Genomic DNA, 13518 nt, shown 5'->3' with positions numbered 1-13518 from the left:
AGTTTTATCCTTCATCTTAAACTAAGGGATGCTTGTGCGTATTTTTGTTTTCCTAACCAGGCCCAGAGCCTCCAATCAAACTGGAAAACTTGGAGGAATCTACCAATCGTATCAGTCTGGCCTTGGAGATGCAAGAGTCTGAGACCAACACTAAGCCAGGTAGGATCCCGGTGCTGTGTCTGTAGACATCTCTTAGCTTGGTGTGCAGAGAGGGGTAGCAGTGAGGGCTATTTTAATATAAAGGATAACATAACTAAGTGTTAAAATAGTCAGAGAGTAATCTTATGAGTTACTGCTGGCCAATGTACAACTGAGCCACACAAACCAGGAAAGTCCCAGGTTCGATTTGTGGTCTCTAAGTTAGCTGAACTCAGCCTTGCAGTGATAGGGGCCGCAAATGGCTTCAAATGCCCCTGGGTGAGGAAGAGAAACAGCTAGCCAGGGTTTCTGTAGACTTGCAACTGTGGATTTTCATTCAGAGAGTTACAGATCTGTGTGCTGGGGGCATTACCTTAACCAAGGCTGCTGGGACCTCAACTCCAAAGAATAATTTTAAAAGGTCTTGAGTATTTTCAGGCATGTCAAGAATGCTAACACTGTTCCTTTGGATAAGTGAATATAATAATGGAGCACCTGGGAGAATTCTGTCTGTGCATTCACTCCAGCCTGAGGGTTTGGGATGTGAAAAGTACAGGAAGAGAACTTAGAAAAATGGGTTGCATATGGGTGATGGAGGAGCTGGTATCTGGGAATGGGATGGGCTGTGTGTGGGTGATGGAGGAGCTGGTATCTGAGAGTGGAACAGGCTGTGTGTGTGATGGAAGAGCTGGTATCTGGGAATGGGATAGGCTGTGTGTGGGTGATGGAGGAACTGGTATCTGGGAATGGGATAAGCCGTGTGTGGGTGATGGAGGAACTGGTATCTGGGAATGGGATAGGCTGTGTGTGTGTGATGAGGAAGCTGGTATCTGAGAGTGCAACAGGCTATATGTGGGTGAGGAAGGAGTTGGTATCTGAGAGTGCGATAGGCCTATGTTTGATCGACTAGTAGCCAACTGCAATGTGTGTGATTTTCTGACTGTAGTATGTGGTGTGCATTGTGTAATTGGTTGTTTGCCTTATTGTTTGCGAGCTCTCTGTTTGTATTTCCATCTCCAATTGCTGTTTCTTTATTTGCAGATGATCAGTCGGAATGTTCCTCAAACCCCTGTAAAAACGGAGGCACCTGTGTGAAGGGGATGGACTCGTACATGTGTGACTGTGAAACGGGATTCAAGGGAAAAAACTGTGAATTATGTAAGAAAAGATTACCATCTAATAAGAGAGAATGTGTGTCATAGTTGAGAGTTTTATAGTGAGAGTAAAGTACAACTGAGAGTGTTCTAACTTACAAGAGTCTGGTGTACAACAAGAGTCTAATAACTGAGAGCCTTACAATTAGGGTGATGTGTAACACAGAGCATATTGTAACTCCCAATGAGGATGGGCTATGACACAATTACAATTTACAATAAGGGTGAGTATGACCAAGTATGACAATATTATAACTCACAATGAAGGTAGAGTATGACATTGTGAGTGTAATAACCTACTTTGGGGATATGGTGTAACGGAAGGAGTGTTAAACCTTGTAGTGAGGGTGGGTTTTAACAGAGGGAGTGTTAAAACTTGTAGTGAAGGTGGGTGTAATAGAGGGAGCATTATAACTTGTAGTGAGGGTGGGATGTAATAGAGGGAGTGTTATAATAGAGTGAGGGTGGGGGTTTGTAGAGAGAGGGTTATAACGTAGTGAGGGTGGGGTGTAATGGATGGAGTGTTATAACTTGCAGTGAGGGTGGGGTGTAACAAAGAGAGGGTTATAACTTGCAGTGAGGGTGGGATGTAATGGATGGAGTGTTATAACTTGCAGTGAGGGTGGGGTGTAATGGATGGAGTGTTATAACTTGCAGTGAGGGTGGGGTGTAATGGATGGAGTGTTATAACTTGCAGTGAGGGTGGGGTGTAATGGATGGAGTGTTATAACTTGCAGTGAGGGTGGGGTGTAATGGATGGAGTGTTTAACGTAGTGAGGGTGGGGTATAACACAGAGCTTTTTAGTCTGGGGTTAATATAAGCTAAATAGAATGATGTGTTTGACACTGGGTTGTATTATTAAAGCTTCTTTTATCTTGCCTTCAGTTTGTAAGAAGCTGCCTCACCCCTGCACACGCCTGTACTCTGAAACTAAGTCCATTCCAGTGTGGGAGGACAGCATCTTCCAGTTTAAGTAAGTTCCCTGCTCTCGCTTCATCCAGACATCATTCTGGGAGTCAGTTTGTTCAACCATCAAAACCTAAAAGTTGTAGAAGAACATTAGCATCATCTCAAGGTCAATTTGAGAAAATGAAGTGCTTACTTCTAACTGCTAACAATCTATATTAATGACTTGGATGAAGGGACCGAGTGTAATACAGCCAAATTTTCTGATGATACAAAGATGGGTGGGAAAGCAAGTTGTGAGGAGGACACAAATAATCTGCAAAGGGATATAGACAATCTAAGTGAGTGGGCAAACATTTGGCAGATGGGGTATAATGTGGGAAAATGTGAGGTTATCCACTTTGGCAGGAAAAATAATAAAGCAAATTATCATTTAAATGGAGAGAGATTACAAAATGTTGCAATACAGAGAGACCTGGGGGTCCTTGTGCATGAAACACAAAGATTTAGTATGCAGGTACAGCAAGTAATCAGGAAGGCAAATGGAATGTTGGCCTTTATTGCAAGGGGGATGGAGTATAAAAGCAGAGAATTCCTGCTCCAACTGAGACCACACTTGGAGCACTGCATACAGTTTTGGTCTCCGTATACTTGCATTGGATGCAGTTCAGAGACTGATTCCTGAGATAAAGGGGTTGACTTATGAAGAAAGGTTGAGCAGGTTGGGCCTATACTCGTTGGAGTTTAGAAGAATGAGAGGTGATCTTATTGAAATATATAAGATACAGAGGGGGCTCGACAAGGTAGATGCAGAGAGGATGTTTCCACTCGTGGGGGAATCTAGAACTAGGGGGCATAGTTTCAGAATAATGGGTCGCATATTTAGAACTGAGATGAGGAGCAATTTCTTCTCTCAGAGAGTCATAAATCTGTGGAATTCTCTGCCACAGAAAGCTGCAGAGGCTGGGTCATTGATTATATTTAAGGTGGAGATAGACAGATTTTTGAATGATAAGGGAGTAAAGGGTTATGGGAAGAGGGCAGGGAAGTGGAGCTGAATCCATGATCGGATCAACTATGATCTTATTAAATGGCGGAGCAGGCTCAAGGGTCCATATGGCCTATTCCTGCTCCTATATCTTATGTTCTTATGTGTTCGTAAAGAGTTCCTGTGGCCAGAGGGAGAAAGGGAATGGCATGGCCTAACGCTACATACTGGGATCCTTGACTTTCATGCCAATAAATGATTTTGGATATGGACACAAGGTGGATGGTATTGAAAGTAAATTAGAGGAACGGGAAAGAATGAGGAAGAAAGCAGGAGATTGCGGGAATACAGAGAGCTCGGAGGAGTGGGTCAGAGATTTGGCTTTCACTGTGTAACTTCTTAGTGGGGGTACCAATGTTCTTATATTTCACTTTTATTTTTAAGGTATAAAAGAATTTATAAAGTTCACCAGGATACCTGCTACAAAGAAGTTTGTGAGCCTGTTGTACACAGAACACCCAGTGAGTATTCACACCCAGAGTAACCCACCCCCACACCCGGTAAAGTCTGCAGCAATGGGAGGATTTTAATTACCCAGGCATTCAGTCCAATGGTGAGCCATCTGGTATTGGGGAGCCATCTGGTAAAGCGGGAAGGACGGCTGAAAGAATTGTAGATATTATAAACAATTGTTTTCTTACACAACATGTCAGTGAGGAAACTAAAGATAATCAGGTGCAGGGTGTGGTTTTGATGCAGTATCAAGCTTCTGTGTGAGGGAACAGCTGGGTAAAACTGACCACGTAATATGAGATTTAACTTGATCAGCCAAACCAAAGTTGCTGAAAACTTAATGCTAGATCCGGATTTCTGGTGGGTTAGACTTGCAAAGAGGGCAGTAGACTTGAATCAAGTTGATTAGGCAGGGATAGTATGAGCACATAGTAAAACCATCTTAATGCAAAACAAACCCAGGTATGGTCTCTAGGCTCAAAAGAAGGGCAGCTGGTAAAACAGAGCCAAAGTGGCTAAGTGGTCATGAACAAGGCCAGATTGGACTTAAACCAAAATAGTTTTACAGACTAGAAGAAAATAGTTCTCAGGAGTACAGGGTAGGTATCGAGCTTGGCTAAAGACAAAAAAAGTTGACATCAGAGCAGCCAAAAATACATGAGAAGTAGATAGTGGATAACTGTGGTAACAATAATAAAACTATTCCATCCACGTTAGGAGACAGAGGGCCGTTAAGGACTGCATAGGGCTGCTGGCCACTTCCTCTGGACAGGTTCAGGTGGGCTCCCACGATATGTCGGAGGTTTTAAATGACCACTTTGCATCAGCCTTCACTCCAATAGATGATGCTCAGTTACTAGTACTGCACGAAAGTTGTAAGCGTCAAAGTGGATGCGGAGATAGCTCTGGATTAAATAATGGGTCTCAAGTCAGATTGGGCTTTTGCCGGCCGAGTGTGTTCAAAGAAATGGGAGCTGTGCTCAGCGAGCCCCTTGCTCATATATTTGGTAGCATCTAGGATTGTTCCTATAGACTGGAGGTAGGCCCATGTGGTGGCAATGTTCAAAAAGGGTAACAAGTCAGAACCAAAACCTCACTCTCTTTCTTTAAGATCCTCCCTAAAATGCACCTCTTTGACAAAGCTTTTGCTCACTCTCCTTGTTTGGCTCAACATTCAATTTTTTGATTATGCCTTTCTGAAGAGTTTGGGGATGTTTTTTCTGAATTGAGACACTATAAATGCAAGTTGTTGTTTAACATCCAGACACCACCCATTCCAGCCCTCACACGCTCCTGCAACATTCATACACACCAGTAAAAAACTTGCATCCTTTTGTAACATCCATAAGCTGCATGAACGTCCAGGACCTGTGCCCATTATAATCCACAACATGCGTCAGAACTCTTGGCGGGGTGCAATTGGACATGGGTGGGGTGCAAATTAAATGGAATCACATTCGCTGTCCGTTGTCGGACACGCACGAGATGCAGTTCCATTGACGTCAATGGAAGTAAATATCGGGCGGAGCATATGTCAAGCGATCGATGCAATACCGCCTGTTTTGCGCCCCCCACCCATGTCGAATTTCACCCCCTCTCACGTTTGCCCCCAACTTGCTCAGGGCATGGGAATAGGCAGATGACCTCTCCCACAACCTGTGCCGTGGCTGCTGCACGGCAGCAAGCTCATGGCTTTCTCGCTACTCATTTCAAACCAGGCCTGTCAACTCAGTGACATGGAGATGGAATGCCAGGCAACGGAAAGCCAGGCAACGGTGCCCAGTGCACACACCTCCACACTCACCTGCTGTTCCATTGTCACAACAAAATAAGCTGTCGGATATGATCACGGCCAGGTCCTGGGGATTCAGAGGTCAAACGTGTTATAGTTTGAGAGACACTGGATAGATATTCAGCCCTGATGAGGTTTGAGAGCTGTCTAAGAGTAGCAGGGAGTTCATTATCATTCAAATTCTTATTAAAATAAAATTTTTCTCTTCTCCAGGAAACAGAAGGTTGTTCAGACATTAACTAATTACTGGTAAGTTTGTTTCATGAATTTCTTCTCTCAAAGGGTTGTGGATCTGTGGAATTCGCTGCCTCAGACATTGAATAAATTTAAGACAGAAATAGACAGTTTCTTAAACTATAAGGGAATAAGAGGTTATGGAGAGTGGACGGGGAAATGGACCTGAGTCCATAATCGGATCAGCCATGATCTTATTAAATGGCGGAGCAGGCTCGAGGGGCCGTATGGCTTACTCCTGCTCCTATTTCTTGTGTTTTTATGTGGGGACTCTATCAAATGGTAATCTGATCCCTAGCCTTATCAAAACCCAGCAAAAACAGTCAGTTGAAACAGTTCCTTCCTTCCTTCCTTCCTTCCTTCCTTCCTTCCTTCCTTCCTTCCTTCCTTCCTTCCTTCTTCCCTTCCCTTCCCCTCCCCTCCCCTCCCCTCCCGCTCCCTCCCTTCCTTCCCTTCAATTTATTCACAGAAACGGGTTCTTAATGTCCCTAACAAGTCAGGCCAAAGGCTCCCAACTCTAGCCAACTCTCTCTTATTCCTCCTTCATCTTTTAAATCTCTTGGTCTCATTATCTTTTCTGATCTTAAGTGGCATGCCCACATGTCTGCATTGTGATCCCTGCCTGCAAGAAGCTCTCTTTTCTGCCAAAGCATTGTTATTTCGCTCTGAACTTGATACAACTTATCTGAGCATGGGGAGACTCCTCCAACTTTTGGACAAGACACAATAAGGTACTTGTCACCTGCCAGTTGTTTGTATCTATGGGGCCGAAATTCATGGTCCTACCGCCAGCTTCCGCCGAGTTTTCTCAGCGCTTTCCCCGTTTTTTCGGCTCTCCTCGCCGTGGGAGATTGGTGAGGCCCTCACACCGGCGGTTTGGAAGGACCGCTGGGGAGCGTCCGCCGGTGTGCGCCGGCATGCAACGCCGAAAAAAGTCCTCCCGCCCGAGATTCACCTGAGCGGTCCTCCGCCCCTGCAGGAGCAAAGACCGGCACTTGGGAGCCGGTCTTACCTGGACAGTCGATATGAAGACCAGCAAGAAAAGGGAAGTGAGATTTTTTTTTTGCTTCTTTTGTGTCGATTTTATGTTAAAGGGTCCTCTGAAGGTTTTGTGATTTTTTTGCTTTTTATTTTGTGAACATTTTTTTTTGTGCATTCCCCCCTCCCTAGACCCCACTCCAGCCTCAGAGTAGCTTCCTCCAGGATTCCATTTTCTGCTCAGAATCCCCCCTACTGCCCTGTACCACCCAGAATCTCATTCACATGAGATGTTTTTATGTTTTAGGGCCTTCTAGCCGATGTGAACAAGGAGATCACAAATCCGAAGACATCAGAAGAATGGGTGCTAGTTAATCAAATCCACCACAAGTTAACGCATTGTAAAGACGAGGCTACCCATTGAAGAGTCAGCCACGACACCTCAGTGTTGCTGTGTTCAATTTGGGGATGTCAAAGTCCAAAAAACCAGGACAGTTGAAATCTGATCAACACATAACTAACTGAAGAAGAATGCGTGTGTGGAAGAAAGGGAGGGGAGAGCAGGTGCACGCACTCTTACTTGTCTTTGTGTTCAAGCAGAGAGAGGTGAGCGAGTGAGTGAGTGAGTGAATGCTTGTAGTGCATGGGTGCACTCGAGTGCGTATGTACCTGTGTATTCATTTCTGTGTGTCTGCTTTGTCTAAATTCTTCAAGCTGAGAGACGAGACTGCTGGGAATTTGAATTGCGTTGTCGTAGTGATAGCATTGTGAAGACTTCAATCAGATAAGTGTGGCTCCAATATATTGTGTATAGTACAGAGCCCCCTAGACTGCCTGACAGCGTGCTTAAAATCCCTACCTCCCTTGCTGTACCAATGCGGTATTTCCATTCATGTTAAGCTTGTGCTAGTTAGAAATTAAAATATTACAACAGTTCTGCGACATGCACTCATCACTTATTCGCCGGGACCTAGGTTGAGATTGCCCAACTGACTTCATTTAAGGTCTATGGAATCTGGTAGGGGGAAAAGGAACCTTTAGACCCCTCTCCCTTAGATAGATGATGCTAACCACCCAGTCCTCATCAGAGAGGGAAGATCTGCATCCCATCAGTGTTAGCTGGATTGGTTCCATAAGTCCAGAGTTAACAGTACAGTACCTAACCAAATACACTTCCCAGTCTCCGTTAGAGAAAGGCCTTACCGTTGAACCATAGAGGTTTACGGCACAGAAGGTGGCCATTTAGTCCATTGTACCGATGCCGGCTCTTTGCTACAGCAATCTAAAACTACTTCCACCGCCCACCTCTCTTCACATAACCCTGTATCTTCCTCTGCTTCAACTGTTTATCTCCACTTCCTTTAGAAGATGCAATGGTCTTTCCCTGTGGCAATACATTCCATACTCTTAACAACTCTCTGCATATAGAAGTTTCTCCTAATCTCTCTCCCCACTCACCTAGTGACAATTTTAAATTGATGACCCCTTGACACAGAGAAAACTGTTTCACTATTCACTGTCAAAACCTTTCATTATTGTAAAAACCTCAATTAAATCTCCTCTTAGCCTTTCCAGCTCCAGTGCCAATAGTCTCAGGTCCTACCCATATGAGCTGGATTTGGACACAGTCCACAGTTGAAAGGGCCGTTTCTAATTTGTCCAGGCCCCTATTAAAGAGGGGAGGCCTTCTTGATCCCTGGGCTGCACTATTGAAGATGGGTTTTTTTGTGATGTCAGTCCCCTCCTCGGCCAGCCTGCTCAATCGTTGACGTAGCAACACTTTATTACAACTGTAGTTTCTTACATCACTTGTCATTAGGTTGCAGAGATGAGTGACTGACGCTGTGCAGTGCATTGATTGTTGGTAATTGTGTGGCTGGATGCAGATTGTATAATCCCCTAGGATTCCGTTTAATTGCAGTGGAATTTTATGATGATTCGGTTGTCACAATTCAACTGGAAAACTCTTGACACCCGACTACAGTTCCTGAGTCTGCATAGCCTGTGTGATCCGGTGTAAATAGCACAGTTTGTGGAAACAAGGTGATAGATTTTCGACTTGCAGCCCGGGTGTAAAACTAGCATTGCAGATGGGTCGCCCATTATAGAACCCACCCATTTTTCATTCCCATTGATTTCAAGGGACTATCTTTTGCTGTATTTTGACATGTGTTGGCATGGTAATCTATTGGCACTGGTGCTTTTCTCTCCCTCTCCCTTCTCGCCAATCTGGAGTGGCATATTATAAGCTCTCAAATTCCATACCATTATTACTTAAGCATTGCCGCTGTACCACAGTTACAAATCTTCCTTCCCCATTTAATGTAAAGATAACAAATTGATTTCTGTGTCAGGGTCTGGAGTCCCTTAATGCGATGATGTGGCTGCTGCTTTGGGAGGGACCATCCTTTTTCAACTCCCTTCGCCCACAGTGGACCCCCGCCCAATATGCAGAAGACCTGTGTCCAGCATTCCATTGCAAAATGAGCCAGAATTGGTCTGGATTAATGGCCGAATATCCTTCATGTTGTACTGGGGAGAGATTGGCTCCCTTGAACAATTTAAATTAGGCTTGTGTTGTCATGTGATGCAGTGCATTGAATCACCATCCCGGCATCTTATGGCTTGACATTTATCTTCACTCGCCCTGCACTTCACACATCCATGCTATTCACAAGCTTCTCAGTGGGACCAGTGATGAATCTTACCTCTGTTCAAGCATTTGTTAATATTCCCTGGAATCTTTCATTTTTTATGACTGATTCTTCCAACAGGGGTTTCAAACATTCCATATGGTGAGTGGCACCGATTTTACACTAATGAAAACTGTATTGGGCCTCCACTAGTCTGGAGTGGTATTTCCACCAGAATTTCATGGGTCAGTCTAGTTGCATATCCATTGGAGCAGTGATTGGTGTAAAACCCATGGAAAATGGGAGTAATCTGCTGGTGTACATGGAAATTAGAGTGCAGCCTTTAAACAAGCCAGTTGATGATTGGCTGAAGATTGCAGCATGTGGCTGGGGAAGCGGCAGGGTTGATACTGAGCTCACTCAGCTGCCTTGATTGGATGTCTCATGACTTGTTTTTGCGCCACTTGGCAACACAGGCGAACCTGCCAGATGCAGTCAATGCAGGGAGCGAGGGATGGCACGGGGACCGAGGGATGGCACGGGGATCGAGGGGTGGCACGGGGACCAATGGATGGCACAGCAACCAAGAAGAAGATGCCACAATTTCACAGAGTCCAACCTGTAAAACCACCTGCATGAAATAGAGCAGAGGACAGTGCTCGATGTCCTTGGCAGGACACTTATCAAAAGGATCACTCATGCCATATGGAGGGAGATGGCATTGGCACCGAGTGCCAGTGCTCTCACTCCCAGGATCGCGGATCAGTAATGCACAATTTCAACGCCATGACCAGGGAAGGCAAGGTAACACACCTGTTGGTCTCCCCTTCCTTGGGCACCAGCACACTCTTCACCCTCTAAAAGTAACAGCTAACCATTCACAATGCACTCTCGACAACTGTGTCTCTTGAGTCTACAGCCATCATTTATAGCAACATCAAGGAAGCTGTTCCTTCATTGAAGATATCATTGGAATGTCCAGTTGTTTCATTGGCCCCTGCAGCAGCCCCCCCACCTAAAGAAGCAGCGAGGGACCAGTGGTTTCTCCACCTCTCGGGACAGCAGCAGGTGTCAAGATCAAGCCTTTCCCCTAGGAGTATCACACCAGTGGAATGTAGGAGGCGACGTCAGGCTGCCAGGAACAAGCTCCAGAGACGCAGCCAGCAATAGTTCGCTGCCAGGGGCCTGCTATTCTGGGAGGAGAGCCACCTCAGTTCCGTGACCCTTTTGTAGAACATGAGCAACCAACCGTCTCCCATGATCCTGACTTGGATCTCAGAACAGGCGAAGGAAAGGCACGATGATCGGAAGGAATAGGTTGGCTTGTGTTCATTTTAGACTTTAGTTGGAATAAACTGGAGCATGCACTTATGTCATGCTTTGCTATTCTTGACAGTTGGAGTCACAGAAGAAAAGGTACGCTTATTTGCTGCTGACCTGTTCAATCTGGTGATGCTGATTGGCGCAGTCATTTAGGGGAAAATAGGGCTGATGGAGTGGAATTGTAAATCTCCAGGTGGTCTCACACTGTCAGAAACTGCGAGAGGCAAGTCCAGGTCTGCCTAGGCTAATGCCGAATAAATTACCGCAAAACATCGTTGCCAGTTGCAGAAATCGCTACCGAAAGTCTCCATACACTTCAGCCTCTTAAACTCCTCACTTCTGCCTGTCTCAGTTAATCCTGGCAATAACGGCACCATGTAAATTCTCAGCCTAACTTACCCGGAGCGGGTTGCAAGTGTAAAAGCAGGAACCTCTGAGCTTGCAGTGCTGCTGGCCCTCGTTATAATGTATGTAAAAGAGTTCAGTTGTCACTCTGCGGACTGCCAGAACGTAGGAACTGGAGTCGGCCATTCAGCCCCTCTAACCCAATTCAATTAGACCATGGCTGGTCTGTAGCTCAACCTTGCCTTTGCTCATTATCTCTAGATACCCTTTCCTAACCTATCTCTCGGTTTTGAATTTTTCAATTGACTTAGTCACAACCACTTTTTGAGGGAGAGAGGGCCAACAAGTGTGAAGGAATTCAGGGGGATTGATTTTGGATGAATGGCAAATTTTGGTACTAGCCCCGCTTATACACTGAAATCATGGTTAAAAGGACATGGAATTTCTGGGCCCAAGTATTTAATATCAATGGGCTAGAAATTGCGTTGCACACTGTTTGGGGTGATAACTTTTACGGGAGCGCAGAGTACCTGCTGGGCACAACACAGTTTCAGTGGATGCGAACTTCCGGCTTAGCACTCTGGGAGGGAAGTGAGAGCTAAATCCAGCACTATCACTTTTTTTGGAGCACTAAACGGAGCAAGGGAGGAGGGGGAGGGTAGTGGCAGAGCACTGTACAATGTCCTGTGCAGCGCTGCCGTATTCACAGGCTCCTTGCCCTCCCTTAAAGGGAAGGGCCGTTGCTGAGGGCGTTTCAAGGTAAGGCTTTGACTGGTCTGCAATGGCACCTGCAAACCGCGAAGATCAACCCCAAGCGCTCTAAGAGAGTGCACAGCAGATCCATCGCGGCACTGGGAAAATTCAAAAAGCGGCACAGTGGGGTGACATTTTTTTTTGGCCTAGCTGACCACCAATGCCTTTAATTAGCACTCCCCAAGAAGTCAGCCGATGTGACAAGGCCTCCTGCAGCTGCCGTTGTTGATGCCCGGAGATGCTGCAGGGGGCGGGAGCGAATTTATGATCCGGGGCGATAACGGGGCGCTGTGCACCAAATGACGTCATGATCTCCGGGGTGCAGGAGATCGGACGGCAAGGTGTACCACCAGCACTAACCCGCCATGCAAGTTCGCGGGCGTCGGTACTTTCGGTACGCCGTTAGCGCTCCGTTATCGTGTCGTGGAAGCGCTAAGGGAGGTGCAAAGGAGACCAATATGTCCCTCAATGACTTAGCAGCCCATCTCTTCCCTTGTAAAAGACACTGGCGCAAATCTGGCAACATTTGTAGGCTCAATTCTTTTGTTTGACTTTTATGAAAATGATCACATGCTACAGGACATGACAGCCTTTGACATATTCTCACTTTTCTTCTTTGCCTTCCTCGCACTGACTGAAGATCCACAAGACCATGATCATTGTAAGGAGTGAGAGTGTAAATGGAGAATAATCAATGTGAGAGTCCACTTATTGCATGAGTGTGGTTGCTCCAGTAAACTCCCTCCCCAAAACTCCTCGGTCGAGAAGGTAACGCCTTTCTCTGTTAACGCGTTTTGGTTTGGTCTCTGAGGAATTACCGGTGTTCCTTTGCCTTGACAATCTATGGTGCAGCACGGAGAAATGGCAAAACATCACAGCTTGTCTTGATTGGTAAATTGAACATAGGAATTTCAAATGGAATTTGAGCAAGTTCCTTCTAGTTTGCCTTCTATCATCCTAGTAGTCGCGTGATATGATGCTAATGGAGTTGTTGACCAATCATAGCAAACAATCACTGTCTATTAGTCTACAACAGATCCAGACATGAGGTGAGGAAAACCCAGTGATGGAGAGCTTTGAAAACCATGGGGCTGGATTTTTGGCTTTGATGTTTTTGAGGCGGTAATGACAGTGGGGCGCTAAAGTTTGCACCCGGGAACAGTTTGCGCCTCAGTAAGTAACATTGAGCAGCTGGTCCCTGAGTCAGGGGGTGCAGCACTAAGGGAGACGTTGCACACCTCTCTTAGGGGGTTAGGATGGGAAACTCCCGAGTTAAAGAGCTGGGCCGGGAGCACTCTGAGAGATGCCTGGGGGGAGGGGGGGGTCTATCTAAAAGAAAAAGCTACAAAAACATTCCCAAAACATTGACCACGCCACCACAATACAAATCGCAAAAAAAAATTACAAGTAAAATCAATGACACTTACCTTAGGAGTCCATTACTTACCTCTCCGCAGTTGGTATCGTTGGACCGCCCGATTTCCCAGGTGGTCATTGTGGGGCGCGCTTCGGGGCGGACGGGTCGGGCATGAGTCAGAATTCACACCGGTGTCGCAACCAGGGGCATTGCACACCGGTGCAGCTCTTCCGGGCAGTGCTGCTCCGCACCGTCGCAAAACCGTACCCAAGGATCGCTGCGGGGCGATGGAGGCTGACTGCCCGCCCAGAACACCTCACCACCGCCATTGCCACTGCTTCGGGGTGGAAAACGGAGCGCAGAGGAGCTGAAAATCCGCCCTCTTAGGTCCAAAGTCACCTGT

The 13518-nt window shown here is 46.1% G+C and overlaps 1 protein-coding gene across 1 annotated transcript in view; it reads left to right on the top strand.

The window, feature by feature from the left end:
• sned1 (sushi, nidogen and EGF-like domains 1) overlaps positions 1-12998 on the top strand; it is a 166093-nt gene extending 153095 nt beyond the window's left edge. Inside the window, exons 24-29 of the mRNA XM_070883295.1 lie at positions 61-159; positions 1180-1296; positions 2179-2266; positions 3632-3708; positions 5706-5741; positions 7012-12998. Of these exons, the coding sequence (XP_070739396.1) occupies positions 61-159; positions 1180-1296; positions 2179-2266; positions 3632-3708; positions 5706-5731 (407 nt within the window). The 3' untranslated portion in view covers positions 5732-5741; positions 7012-12998. The remainder of the gene's footprint in view (positions 1-60; positions 160-1179; positions 1297-2178; positions 2267-3631; positions 3709-5705; positions 5742-7011) is intronic.
• Positions 12999-13518: the final 520 nt, after the last annotated feature.

Source organism: Pristiophorus japonicus, chromosome 6, assembly GCF_044704955.1.
Source record: "Pristiophorus japonicus isolate sPriJap1 chromosome 6, sPriJap1.hap1, whole genome shotgun sequence".
Classification (NCBI taxonomy): domain Eukaryota; kingdom Metazoa; phylum Chordata; class Chondrichthyes; family Pristiophoridae; genus Pristiophorus; species Pristiophorus japonicus.
Note: the sequence above shows the minus strand (reverse complement) of the source record. Positions and strands in the feature narration are given on the sequence as shown.